The sequence below is a fragment of the Falco rusticolus genome, chromosome 3 (assembly GCF_015220075.1).
Source record: "Falco rusticolus isolate bFalRus1 chromosome 3, bFalRus1.pri, whole genome shotgun sequence".
In the NCBI taxonomy this organism is placed as follows: domain Eukaryota; kingdom Metazoa; phylum Chordata; class Aves; order Falconiformes; family Falconidae; genus Falco; species Falco rusticolus.
The window spans coordinates 103459167-103472285 of record NC_051189.1 but is presented as its reverse complement, the minus strand read 5'-3'; the positions used below and the strand labels follow the sequence as shown (position 1 = coordinate 103472285).

Genomic DNA, 13119 nt, shown 5'->3' with positions numbered 1-13119 from the left:
CTAGTTGTCCTCCATGGTCTTCTGGATCCACTGGGAGTATCTACAGACCTTGGTGTAGACACCAGGTCGCTTGGGTTGCCCACATTTCTCCATCCCCCAGGACACGATCCCTTGGAGGGTCCCGTTGCAAACCAGAGGTCCTCCCGAGTCACCCTACGGGAGAGACACGGTGTGAACCCAACACCGGTCTCCACTGGGCCACCCAGTGGTGTGGTTGGGTTGGCCAACCAAGTGGTTGTGGGGTTGGGCCACCAAGCGGTTCACAGGTTGGGCCACCAAGTGGAGCTGTTGGGTGGGCCACCAAGTGGGTCTTGGGTTGGGCCACCAAGTGGAGGTGTTGGGTGGGCCACCAAGTAGTTCTGGGGTTGGGCCACCAAGTGGTTCAGGGGTTGGGCCACCAAGTGGGTCTTGGGTTGGGCCACCAAGTAGTTCTGGGGTTGGGCCACCAAGTGCTTCAGGGGTTGGGCCACCAAGTGGGTCTTGGGTTGGGCCACCAAGTGGAGTGGTTGGGTTGGGCCACCAAGTGGTTCCTGGGTTGGACAACTCCTTGCATCTGGACACACCATTGTTGGGTCTCATTTGGCTGGGTGACCTCTTGGCTTGGCCGGTTGTTGAGTTGGCCAACCATGACTGAGTTGGCCAACCCTTGTTGGGTTAAAGAACCAACACGGGCTTTTTCAACTCTTGGGTTGGCCAACTGTTGAGTTGGCCAACCAAGTGACCAACAAGGGTTGGCCAAATCATTCATGATTGGCCAAACCCTTCATGGTTGGCCAGCCCAACAACCAGCCAACCCAAGAGTTGAAAAAGCTGCTGTTGGTTCTTCAACCCAACAAGAGTTGGCCAACCCTTGTTTAGTTGAAGAACCAACACTGGCTTTTCCAACTCTTCTTGAGTTGGCCAACTGTTGAGTTGACCAACCATGAACGATTTGGCCAACCCTTGTTAAGTTGAAGAACCAACACCGGCTTTTCCAACTCCTCTTGAGTTGGCCAACTGTTGAGTTGACCAATCATGAACGAGTTGGCCAACCCTCATCGGGTTGAAGAACACCGCTGCCTTGGCCAACCCTTACTGGCTTCCTGTGCCACGATTAGGCCACCCAACGGAGGAAGACCCCATTGTGACGTCAAAGGGACAGGCCCCCTCCTGCCACCGGGGTCCACCTGGGGGACATCCCCTGGGGGGAGGGGCAGTGATGGTGGAGGGGGACGTTCCACCGTACCTGGCAGGAGTCCCTACCGCCTTGGAGACTCCCAGCACACAACATGTTCTCTGTGATGGAACCAGGATACAACTGCTGGCACTCAGCCGTCGAGAAGATGGTGACGTTGACGCACTGCAAGACGTCCGGGTAAGAGACTGAGACGACAAATGGAGGAGGATGGGGGAGGGGAAACAAAGAAACCAGAAAATCACAACCCCTCCCCCCCAAACCCTCCCAGCACTGCTGTCCCCCCCACCCCCGCACCCCAGAATTCACTTGGAGATGTTTCTCCAGCTGTTTTTTGGGGGAGAAGAACGAGGCATTTGGGGGCGTTTCCAAGCTTTCAGGTGGAGAAACAACCCCGGGGACAGGGCCCATGGGGGGCGAAACCTCGTCCCAGGGAGAAGTTCTGAGGAGGAAAAGGGAACCACCCAGGTGTCTGTCCAGGACACCACCCAGGTGTCCAGGAGACTGCCCAGGAGACCACCCAGGTGTGTGTCCAGGAGATTACCCACATGTCCAGGAGACTACCCAGGTGCCCATGAGACCACCTAGGTGCCCATGAGACCACCCAGACACCCAGGAGACTACCCTGATGCCCAGGAGACCACTCAGGTGTGTGTCCAGGAGACCACCCACATGTCCAGACTACCCAGGTGCCCATGAGACCACCCAGACACCCAGGAGACCACCCAGGTGTCCAGGAGACCACCCAGATGACCAGGAGACACCCAGGTGTCTGTCCAGGTAACCAACCCAGATGTCCAGGGGACCACCCAGGTGTCCAGGGGACCACCCAGTTGTCCAGGAGACCACCTGGGTGTCTGTCCAGGAGACCACCCAGATATCCAGGAGACCACACATATGCTCAGGAGACCACCCAGACGTCCAGAAGAGCACCCAGCTGTCTGTCTGGAAGACCACCCAGATATCCAGGAGACCACCCAGATGCCCAGGAGACCACCCTGATGCCCAGGAGACCACCCTGATGCTCAGGAGACCACCCAGATGTCCAGGAGACCACCCAGATATCCAGAAGACTACCCAGGAGAAGTCCAGGAGACCACCCAGGTGTTCAGGAGACCACCCAGATGCCCATGAGACCACCCAACTGCCCAGGAGACCATACAGACACCCAGGAGACCACCCAGGTGTCCAGGAAACAATCCAGGTGCCTGTCAAGGAGACCACCCAGGTGTCTGTCCAGAAGACCACCCCAGTGTCTTTCCAGGAGACCACACACATGTCTAGGAGACCACCCTGGTGTCCAGGAGACCACCCAGATGTCCAGGAGACCACCCAGGTGTCCAGGGGACCACCCAGATGTCCAACCTCCCACCACCAGGAGAAGCCCCAGGCATCCAGCAGATGCCCTGGGTCTTGGGTACCTTCTGGGGAAGTGGTGGCCCCCCATCCCGAGGTGACACAGGTGGTCCCAGGCTCTGGGAGGCAGGAGGCCACAGGGACGGGACGGATCCTGTCAGTGATGGTGACTGGCGTCAGGAGCTTCATCATCATGATGTCGTTGTCCTTGGTGGTGGGGTCATAGTTGGGGTGGGCCACAAACTTCTGCACCATCTTCTGCATCTGCCCCCACTCCCGCGTGTAGAGGTTGTGCTTGCCCAGGTGGACACTGGTGATCCTAGGGCAGGGGGGAGGGGTGCATGGGGGATGGGGACACACAGTGAGGTGGCCAGGGCCACCAGACCATGGAGCACGCGTGGGGCTTGGAGGTCAAGGTGTGGTCATGGTCCTTGTGGGGTGGCATGACCAGGAGGCATGTGGGACAGAAGGTCTTGAGGTGGCCATGGTCCTGGTGGGGTGGCATGACCAGGACACGTGTGGGATGGAAGGTCTTGAGATGGCCATGGTCCTGGTGGGGTGGCATGACCAGGACGTGTGTGGGACAGAAGGTCTTGAGGTGGCCATGGTCCTGGCGGGGTGGCATGACCAGGATGCGTGTGGGATGGAAGGTCTTGAGGTGGCCATGGTCCTTGTGGGGTGGCATGACCAGGACGCATGTGGGACAGAAGGTCTTGAGGTGGCCATGGTCCTGGTGGGGTGGCATGACCAGGACACGTGTGGGATGGAAGGTCTTGAGGTGGCCATGGTCCTGGTGGGGTGGCATGACCAGGATGCGTGTGGGACAGAAGGTCTTGAGGTGGCTGTGGCTCCTGTGACATGTGGCATGATCAGGACACATGTGGGAGGTGGCATCTGCATCATGGGAAGGACACGCGTGGACCATGGCATGGCCAATGTGCAGGACATGGCATGACCCACATATGGGACCGTGACATGTCCATGACACACGTGGGGCACAGCACAGCCAGGACATGTCAGTAGACCATGGCATGACCACCTCAGCAGATAATGGAGACCACCTCAGTAGAGCATGGAGACCACCTCAGTAGACCATGCAGACCACTTCAGTAGACCATGCAGACCACTTCAGTAGACCATGCAGGCCACCTCAATAGACCATGGGGGCCACCTCAGTAGACCATGGAGGCCATCTCAGTAGACCATGGAGGCCACCTCAGTAGACCACCTCAGTAGACTATGGAGGCCACCTCAGTAGACTATGGAGGCCACCTCAGTAGAGCATGGAGGCCACCTCAGTAGACCATGGAGACCATTTCAGTAGACCACCAAGACCACCTCAGTAGAGCATGGAGACCACCTCAGCAGACCATGGAGGCCACCTCAGTAGACCATGGAGACCACCTCAGGAGACTGTGGAGACCACCTCAGGAGACCACCTCAGTAGACCATGGAGACCACCTTGGTAGAGCATGGAGGCCATCTCAGTAGACCATGGGAGCCACCTCAGTAGACCACAGAGACCACCTCCTGGCTTGTGTGTGGACACGCGCGGACTGCGGAGCCCACTGCAGGTTGTGGTGGCCCCACCGGGGGGGTGGTGGCCACATGACGGTGGTGGTGTCACCCTTACCCTGGGGTGGTGCAGTGGGCTGCCGTCACCACCCACTGCCTGGCCACCAGGACCCCGCCGCAGTAGAGCTTGTACATGTCCAGGATGGCCACCTGCCACGGCTGTGAGTGGGGTGGGCAGTCCACGCCGCCCACCACCCGCGTGTCCCCCGCTGCCAGCAACGCTACAGAGGGACCAAAGACACGCATTAATGCCAACGCGTGCGTGGCTGCGTGGCCGGATCTGCACCTTCCACCCCCTCCGCTCACCTGTAGATGCCATCAAGACCACCAAGGTCCCCAGGAGCTTCACGGCACCCCGTAGCCTGGTGGCCACCATGGCTCGTGTCTCCATCGCTGTGGGCACTGTGAGGCAGAGGTGTTAGTCCCACCATGGGGTGGGGTGGGGTGTCACCCTTCACCGGGACCCTCTGCCCCACCCCACCCCTGCTCCAGGAGAAGGTGAGATGTTTCTCGGGGGTCTCCACCAACATGGTGAGGACCCTCCCTCTGTCCCCTCCACGGTGGTACCGTGGTGATTCGCCCCGTCATGGGGCTTTGGTGAGGGTGACATGGTCGTTAGCCCAAATGCCACGGTGGTAATTAACAGAGTCATCGTTAACGAGGCACGTAATTACGGGCTCCACCAACTCCTCCACCTCCCCCTCCTTGTCTCCAGGCAATTGACCTCCCAGCACCTCCTGCTGCCCTTGGATGCCTCCCTGGGGTTGAGGGTGTGGGTCATGCCCTATGGAGAGATGGGTGGTAGACCCCCACCCCACCTCTCCCCCCATGGGTGGGGGTCACGGTTCTTCAAGGTTGGGGGCTGGAAGCCTCCTGAGATGTGGGTCGTTGCCCCCAGAGGACATGGGTCTTCAAGGTTGGGGGTTGGAAGCCCCCTGAGATGTGGGTCGCTGCCCCCAGTGGACATAGGTGGTGGGTTGGAAGGATGTGGGTCATTGCTCCAGGTGGGTGTGGGTCGTGGTGTCCCCCCCCCCCCCATGGCTGTGGGTCATGGTTCCCCGTGGGTCACGGTCCCCTATGGCCATGAGGTGGAGGCACCCATGGGCCCGGGTCACCACTCTCCATGAATGTGGGTCATGGTTCCTGGTGGCCATGGGTCATTCCTCCCCACGGAGGGCATCTGTGGGCCCCACAGAAGTGGGTCAAAGCTCCACGTGACAGTGGGTCGCAGTTCCCATGGCCATGGGTTGGAGCCACCCATGGGTGTGGGTCACCACTCCCAGAGGACATGTGCCATGGACCCCACAGAGAAAGGAAATGGGTCCCATGGGCCCCACAGACATGGGTGGTGGCCCCATGGATGTGGGTGGTGGGCCCCGTGGATGTGGGTGGTGGGCCTCATGGATGTGGGTGGTGGGCCTCGTGGACATGGGTGGTGGGACCCATGGACTTTGTGGTGGGCCCCATGGATGTGGGTGGTGGGCCTCGTGGACATGGGTGGTGGGACCCATGGACATCGTGGTGGGCCCCATGAATATGGGTGGTGGGCCCCATGGATGTGGGTGGTGGGCCTCATGGATCAAGGATGGGGAAGGATGGACAGCAGGGATGAGGGGATGGGTCAAACATGGGGAAGGAAGGAAGGAAGGAAGGATGGAAGGAAGGGAGGAAGGAAGGAAGGATGGAAGGAAGGGAGGAAGGAAGGAAGGATGGAAGGAAGGGAGGAAGGATGGAAGGAAGAGAGGAAGGAAGGAAGGAAGGAGGGAAGGAAGGAAGGAAGGGAGGAAGGAAGGAAGGAAGGATGGAAGGAAGGAAGGAAGGATAGAAGGAAGGGAGGAAGGAAGGAAGGAAGGAAGGAAGGATGGAAGGAAGGAAGGAAGGAAGGATGGACAGCAGGGATGGGGGCATGGGTCAAACCCGGGGAAGGAAGTGAAGGAAGGAAGGAAGGGAGGAAGGAAGGATGGACACCAGGGGCAAAGCACACAAGGAGGGACGGCGGGACATCGGGGGCAGCGGGCGCAAGACACCCCCCCCACCATCTCTTGCCGAAGCCCCCCCCTCCCCTCCCCCCCTCCCCACCCTCCCCCCCTACCTCTCCACAGCTCCCTGCCGGGGTGGGGGTGGGGACGGGGACACCCCCCTTCTTCCTGTCTGACGTCTGCGGCGACGGAGCAAAATCCGGATGTGGCGCCCCCCCCCCCCCAAAAAAAAAACAAAACAAAACCCACCAACCACCCAGCCGGTTCCAACCGGCCTCATCCGGCGCCGGTGCCGCTGCTGTCCCCTCCCATGGGAGCGATGGTTTTATAGCGGCATCGGGGCCGGCCCGGCCAGTCCCACCCCAAGGATGAGCTGGAGGAGTCAGGAAGGCACCAGGACGCGCGGCCGCCTCCTTCCCTAATCCCTGCGACGCGTTGCCCGGCACTGCCAGGGCTTGTGTCACGCCAAGGGTTGGCCAACTGGTTTGGGGACCAGCACGTGCTGGTTGGCCAGCTGGATTGGAGACCACCATGAGCTGGTTGGCCAACTGGTTTGGGGACCAGCACGTGCTGGTTGGCCAACTGGTTTGGAGACCATGAGGTGCTTCTTGACCACCATGTGTTGGTTGGCCAACTGGTTTGGAGACCACCATGTGCTGCTTGACCACCATGAGTTCGTTGGCCATCTGGTTTGGAGACCACCATGAGCTGGTTGACCACCATGAGTTCGTTGGCCAATTGGTTTGGAGGCCACCATGAGTTTGTTGGCCAACTGGTTTGGAGACCACCATGTGCTGGTTGGCCACCATGAGTTGGTTGGCCGAATGGTTTGGAGACCACCATGTGCTGGTTGACCATCAGGAGTTGGTTGCCAACTGGTTTGGGGACCACCATGTGCAGATTGGCCAACTGGTTTGGAGACCACCAGGTGTTGCTTGACCACTATGTGTTAGTTGGTCAACCAGCACTGAAGACCACCGTGTGCTGGCTGGCCAATTGGTTTGGAGACCACCACATGCTGGTTGGCAAGTTGGTTTGGGGACCACCACATACATGTTGCCAAACTGGTTTGGAGACCACCATGAGTTTGTTAGCCAACTGGTTTGGAGGCCACCATGAGCTGGTTGGCCAACTGGTTTGAAGATCACCATGTGCTGATTGACCACCAGGAGCTGGTTGGCCAACTGGTTTGGAGACCACCATGTGCGGGTTGGCCAACTGGTTTGGAGACCACCATGTGTTGGTTGACCACCATGAGTTGGTTGGCCAGTTGGTTTGGGGACCACCACATACGTGTTGCCAAACTGGTTTGGAGACCACCATGTGCTGGTTGACCACCATGAGCTCGTTGGCCATCTGGTTTGGAGACCACCATGTGCTGGTTGGCCACCATGAGTTGGTTGGCCAACTGGTTTGGAGACACCATGTGCTGCTTGACCACATGTGCTACTTGGTCAACCAGCATTGAAGACCACCACGTGCTGGTTGGCCAACTGGTTTGGAGACCACTATGTACTGGTTGACCACCACATGCTGATTGGCCAACTGGTTTGGAGACCACCATGTGCGAGTTGGCCAACTGGTTTGGAAACGACCACATGCTGGTTGGCCAATTGGTACGGACACCACCATGAGCTGGTTGGCCAATTGGTATGGAGACCAGCATATGCTGGTTGTGGTTGGCCAACTGGTTTGGAAACCACCACGGGCTGTTTGGCCATCTGGTTTGGAGACCACCACATGCTGATTGGCCAACTGGTTTGGAGACCACCATGTGCTGGTTGGCCAACAGATTTGGAGACCACCATGTGCTGGTTGGCCAGCTGGATTGGAGGCCACCATGTGCTTGTTGGCCAACTGGTTTCGAGGCCACCACGTGCTGCTTGGCCAGTTGGTTTGGAGACCACCATGTGCTGCTTGACCACCGTGAGTTGGTTGGGGAACTGGTATGGAGACCACCATGTGCGCGTTGGACAACTGGTTTGGAGACTACCATGAGCTGATTGGCCAACTGGTTTGGTGACCTGCACCTTCTGGTTGGCCAACTGGTTTGGAGACCTGGATGTTCTGGTTGGTCAGCTGGTTTGGAGACCACCATGTGCTGGTTTCGTGGTGCATCTGTGTGACTGTTGTCAATACACATGTGTGGGCACAGGGCCTTGCATGACAGCAGCTCCACATGTCCATCACACGTGTCCACATGTCCATGACACGTGTCCGCATGTCAATAACACACATCCATGATGCTTGTCCACACATCCACCACCTGTCCACATATCCATGACACATGTCCACGTTTCCACCACATGTGTCCACACATCCACCACGTGTCTGCATGTCCATGAAGCCTGTCCACATGTCCACCACATGTGTCCACATGTCCACCACAAATGTCCATACGTCCACACACGTGTCCACATGTCCATGACACATGTCCACACGTCCACCACATGTGTCCACATGTCCATGACACCTTTCTACACATCCACCACACAAGTCCACATGTCTACCACGTGTCCACACGTCCATGACACATGTCCACATGTCCACCACACATGTCCACACGTCCACCACGTTTCCACATGTCCATGACACATGTCCACCACCCATGTCCACATGTCCACCACGTGTCCATATGTCCATGACACATGTCCACACATCCCCCACACACGTCCCCAAGCCCACGAGATGCCTCCACACCTCACCCATAGGTCCACCATCACACTAGAGGGCGCTGTCACCCCATCTCCTTGCACACTCGCGGGGGCGGGGCTTCGGGGAGGGGGGCGTGGCCATGAGGTGGGAGGGGGCGTGGCTTCCCCCACCCACCCAAGGGTTCCTCCTGGGTGTCATCGGTGTAAACAGGGCGGGCGCGTCTGGCCCAACTGGTTCTCCTCTCAGTGGGGGGCCTCGTTAGCGGCCGCCTCGTTAGCCAGCTCTTAATTAGGACCAATTAAGGTGCCCACACCAGCTCCCTGCCTTACTCCTGGTTGACGCGCCACCCGTGATAACCCCAGGTGCCCTGAGTGGTGGTGGGATGTCCTCAGAAGGTGGTGGTGGGACGTGGGGTGGGCTCGTGGTGGTGGTGGGACGTGGGGTGGGTTTGTGGTGGGGGGAGAGGACACACCCCAGACCATGGGGCGCTGGAGGTGACCACTGGAGGTGGATGTGGGTGGTGGTGACGTGCCAGCTGTGGCCACCAGGGTGGACATGCGTGGTGGTGGTGGGTCATCATGGGTGGCTTCCTGGTGGTAGGTGTGTGTCCTCCATGTATGGACACACGTGGCCAGTTGCTGTGGATATACGTGTCCTCCAGACCTGGACACATGTTCTCCACACCTGGACATGTGTGGCCATGGGTTGCCAGCTGTGTTCTCCAGACCTGGACATACATGTTCTCAAGACCTAGACATGTGTTCTCCACACCTGGACATATGTGTCCTACAGACCGGGACACGTGTTCTCCACACCTGGACTTACATGTCCTCCAGACCTGGACACATGTCCTCCAGTCATGGACATACGTGTGCTCCAGACCTGGACATACGTGTTCTCCACACATGGACACATGTGCTCTCCAGACGTGGATACAAGTCCTCCAGATATGGACACGTGTGTCCTCCAGACTTCAACATGTTCTCCAGGGCTGTACATGGGTGGCAGCTTGCCACTGTGGCCACCAACCCCAGTTACACGTGGTTATGAGTTGCCCATGGTGGCCACTAACCCCAAAAGTGTGGTTGCAGCTTGCCACCATGGCCACCAGCACCACATACCTGTAGCCATGAGTTGCCCATGGTGGCCACCAGCCCCAAAAGTGTGGTTGCAGCTTGCCATCATGGCCACCAGCACCATATACCTGTAGCCATGGGTTGCCCATGGTGGCCACCAGCCCCAAAAGTGTGGTTGCAGCTTGCCACCATGGCCACCAACCCCAGGTACACGTGGCTATGAGTTTCCCACAGTGGCCACCAACACTGTGGCCATCTCCTCACCACCTTCCTGGTGGCCACCATCTCCCACCCTTCCCCTCAGCCCCCACCTCCACAGGTGGCCACGTTTCACAGGGCTTTATTCCAGGAGCCCTTCCCCGGTGCGTGGGGGGAGGTGGGAGAAGACCCCTGGTGGCTTTTTTGGGGGTGGGGGATAGGTGAGGAGATGTTTTTTGGGGGAGGGGGGGTCAGACGTGATCGTTCCTCCTGATGGTGTCCTGGATCCAGGCAGTAAAGGCACAGACGCGGGTGTAGACGCCCGGTTTGCCCCGTTGCCCACAGACCTGCATCCCCCACGAGACGATGCCCTGGAGCTCCTCCCGGCACACCAGCGGCCCCCCCGAGTCACCCTGGTGGAGAGAGGAACCCCCCTGAGATGGGGGATGGGCGGGGGGGGGGGGCAAGGCCACCTCAGGGGCACCCCGTGGGAAGCCATGGAGACCCATGGGTCTCTGTTGTGCGCCATCATGTGCTATGGGTCAGGCCGTGGAGACCACCGTGACCAATGGGGTCAAGGCATGGAGGCCACCATGAGCTGTGGGGTCAAGGCATGGAGACCATCATGACCTATGGGGTCAAGGCATGGAGACCATGTCCTATAAGGTCAGGTCATGGAGACCACCATGTCCTATGGGGTCAGGCCATGGAGACCACCATGACCTGTGGGGTCAAGGCATGGAGACCATCATGACATATAGGGTCAAGGCACGGAGACCATGTCCTGTGGGATCAGGCCATGGAGACCACCATGTCCTATAGGGTCAGGTCGTGGAGACCACCATGTCCTATGGGGTCAAGGCATGGAGACCATCATGACCTATAGGGTCAAGGCATGGAGACCATGTCCTATAGGATCAGGCCATGGAGACCACCATGTCCCATGGGTCAAGGCATGGAGACCACCATGTCCTATGGGGTCAAGGCATGGAAACTACCATACCCTATGGGTCAAAGCATGGAGACCACCATGACCTATGGGGTCAAGGCATGGAGAACACCATGACCAACGGTGTCAAGGCATGGAGAACACCATGACCTGTGGGGTCAAAGCATGGAGACCATCATGTGCTATGGGGTCAAGGCATGGAGACCGATGTCCTATGGGATCAGGCCATGGAGACCACCATGTCCCATGGGTCAAGGCATGGAGACCACCATACCCTATGGAGACCATCATGTCCTATGGGGTCAGGCCATGGAGACCACCATGCCCTATAGGGTCAGGTCATGGAGACCATCATGTCCTATGGGGTCAGGCCATGGAGACCACCAGCAGCTTGCGGGGGGGGGCGTCCCTATAGCACCTTGGAGGGGTGGTCCCCGAGGTCCTTGGGGTGTCCCTACACAACCCCACGTCTCCACAATACACCACAGTGGTGGCATCTCCTATAGGTTCTCCAGCGGGCAGGGTGCTGCCCCTCCCCCCACCCCGTTCCCCATCGAGGTGTCCCCATAGTGGGAGGGGACCCCCCATCGTCCCCCCCCTGTACCTGGCAGGAGTCGGTGCCCCCTGTGGTGACGCCAGCGCAGAGCATGTTCCGGGTGATGCCCTGGGGGTAGAGGTTGGCGCACGCCTCGTTGGACATGGTGAAGACCACAGCGCACTGGAGAACGTCGGGGAAGTCCCCTGGGGGAGGAGGGGATGTCGTTATGGGGTGGGGGGGGACACTGTGGTGGCCACAGGGGTGGCCGGAAAGAAGGGGGGCACCTCGTGCCAAGGGGGACATCAGGGGTGATGGGCCACTATGAAGGTGGCATCAAGGTGAGGGGGGATGGAGGCTTGGAGGGTCTTGTTACGGTGGGAGGTGGAGAACAGAGAGCACCACAGCCTGAGATGTCCCCTCCCTGAGATGTCCCCAAGGTGCTGAGATGTCCCCAAGCCACTGAGATATCCTCAAGGTTCTGAGATGTCCCCAAGCCACTGAAATGTCCCCAAGCCACTGAGATATCCTCAGGGTTCTAGATGTCCCCAAGGTGCTAAGATGTCCCCAAGGTTCTGAGATGTCCCCAAGGTGCTGAGATGTCCCCAAGCCGCTGAGATGTCCTCAAGGTTCTGAGATGCCCCCAAGCCACTGAGATGTCCCCAGGTCCCTTGACACCCCCACCACGTGCCTTGAGAAGATGCTGTCCCCTACCTTCTGGGCTGCTGGTGCTGCCCCACCCCGAGACGATGCACTCAGTGTTGGCGGGGGGACAACGCTTGGGCAGCGCCACGGGGTGGACGTGGTCGGTGAAGCGGACGGGCTTCTGGAGCTTGAGGAGCATGATGTCACTGTCATGGGTGGTGGGGTCGTAGTCGGGGTGGATGAAGGCCTTGGCCGAGTTGACGCACTGCTCCGTCCCCTCCTTGGTCTTCAAGCTGTGGTCGCCCATGCGGATGGGGATGGAGCTGGGTGGGGGAGGAGAAGGAGAAAGGACCACAATGAGGTTCTCCAGGGGAAGGAGAAGGTCCACCTGGTGGAGCTCCTGGGATGGAGGGCAGGTGGTCCTCCAACTCTCCTGGATATCTTCAACCAAGTGGGGAAACTGAGGCTCGGAGCCCAACACCACCCAACGGGTCAACTGGAAGAGTTGGCCATGGTCAATGAAGTTCTCCTTGGTCCAACCCAAGTTGAAGAAGACCCGGATCCAACCCCAGGACCTCAACATCCAGGTCTCCAACTCATCCCTAAATCTTGGATCTTCTCCCCACTTTTCTGGGTGGATCCACTCTGTGTGTCCCCGCTCAGCCAGGAAAAGCTCAGACCACCTAAACATGGTGGAAGGTCCACGTGTCCACCTCGAGGAGATGGTTGGATCCCCGTGGCGTGGGGGTGGTGGCCTCCATGGACCTCCCATGGAGTCAGCACATCGGTGCCCCTGCCCAGGCCAGTCACACCAGTGCCACAAGCTCCTCAAACTGGTTTGTCCCCTCCACCCAACTTCTTCTGGTCCAGGTCAGGTCCCTGTCCACAGAGCTGGTGGGAACAGGGAGAGGAGAAGACCTTTCTTCAGGTCCAACCCTTGGCCACCAAATTTGGGGGCAGTGAGGTCCTTCTGGGCC

The 13119-nt window shown here is 59.0% G+C and overlaps 2 protein-coding genes across 2 annotated transcripts; both read right to left on the bottom strand.

The window, feature by feature from the left end:
* LOC119144538 (kallikrein-14-like) lies at positions 1–4496 on the bottom strand. The gene is made up of 5 exons (XM_037380040.1): positions 4412–4496; positions 4164–4326; positions 2596–2849; positions 1226–1362; positions 1–153 (listed from the first exon to the last, which is right to left on the bottom strand). The coding sequence occupies exons 1-5, from the start codon at positions 4494–4496 to the stop codon at positions 1–3; spliced, it is 792 nt and encodes a 263-aa protein (XP_037235937.1).
* A 5768-nt stretch (positions 4497–10264) lies between these two features.
* Positions 10265–12725, bottom strand: LOC119144537 (trypsin-like). The gene is made up of 3 exons (XM_037380039.1): positions 12212–12725; positions 11567–11703; positions 10265–10426 (listed from the first exon to the last, which is right to left on the bottom strand). The coding sequence occupies exons 1-3, from the start codon at positions 12723–12725 to the stop codon at positions 10265–10267; spliced, it is 813 nt and encodes a 270-aa protein (XP_037235936.1).
* Between the last annotated feature and the right edge of the window lie 394 nt (positions 12726–13119).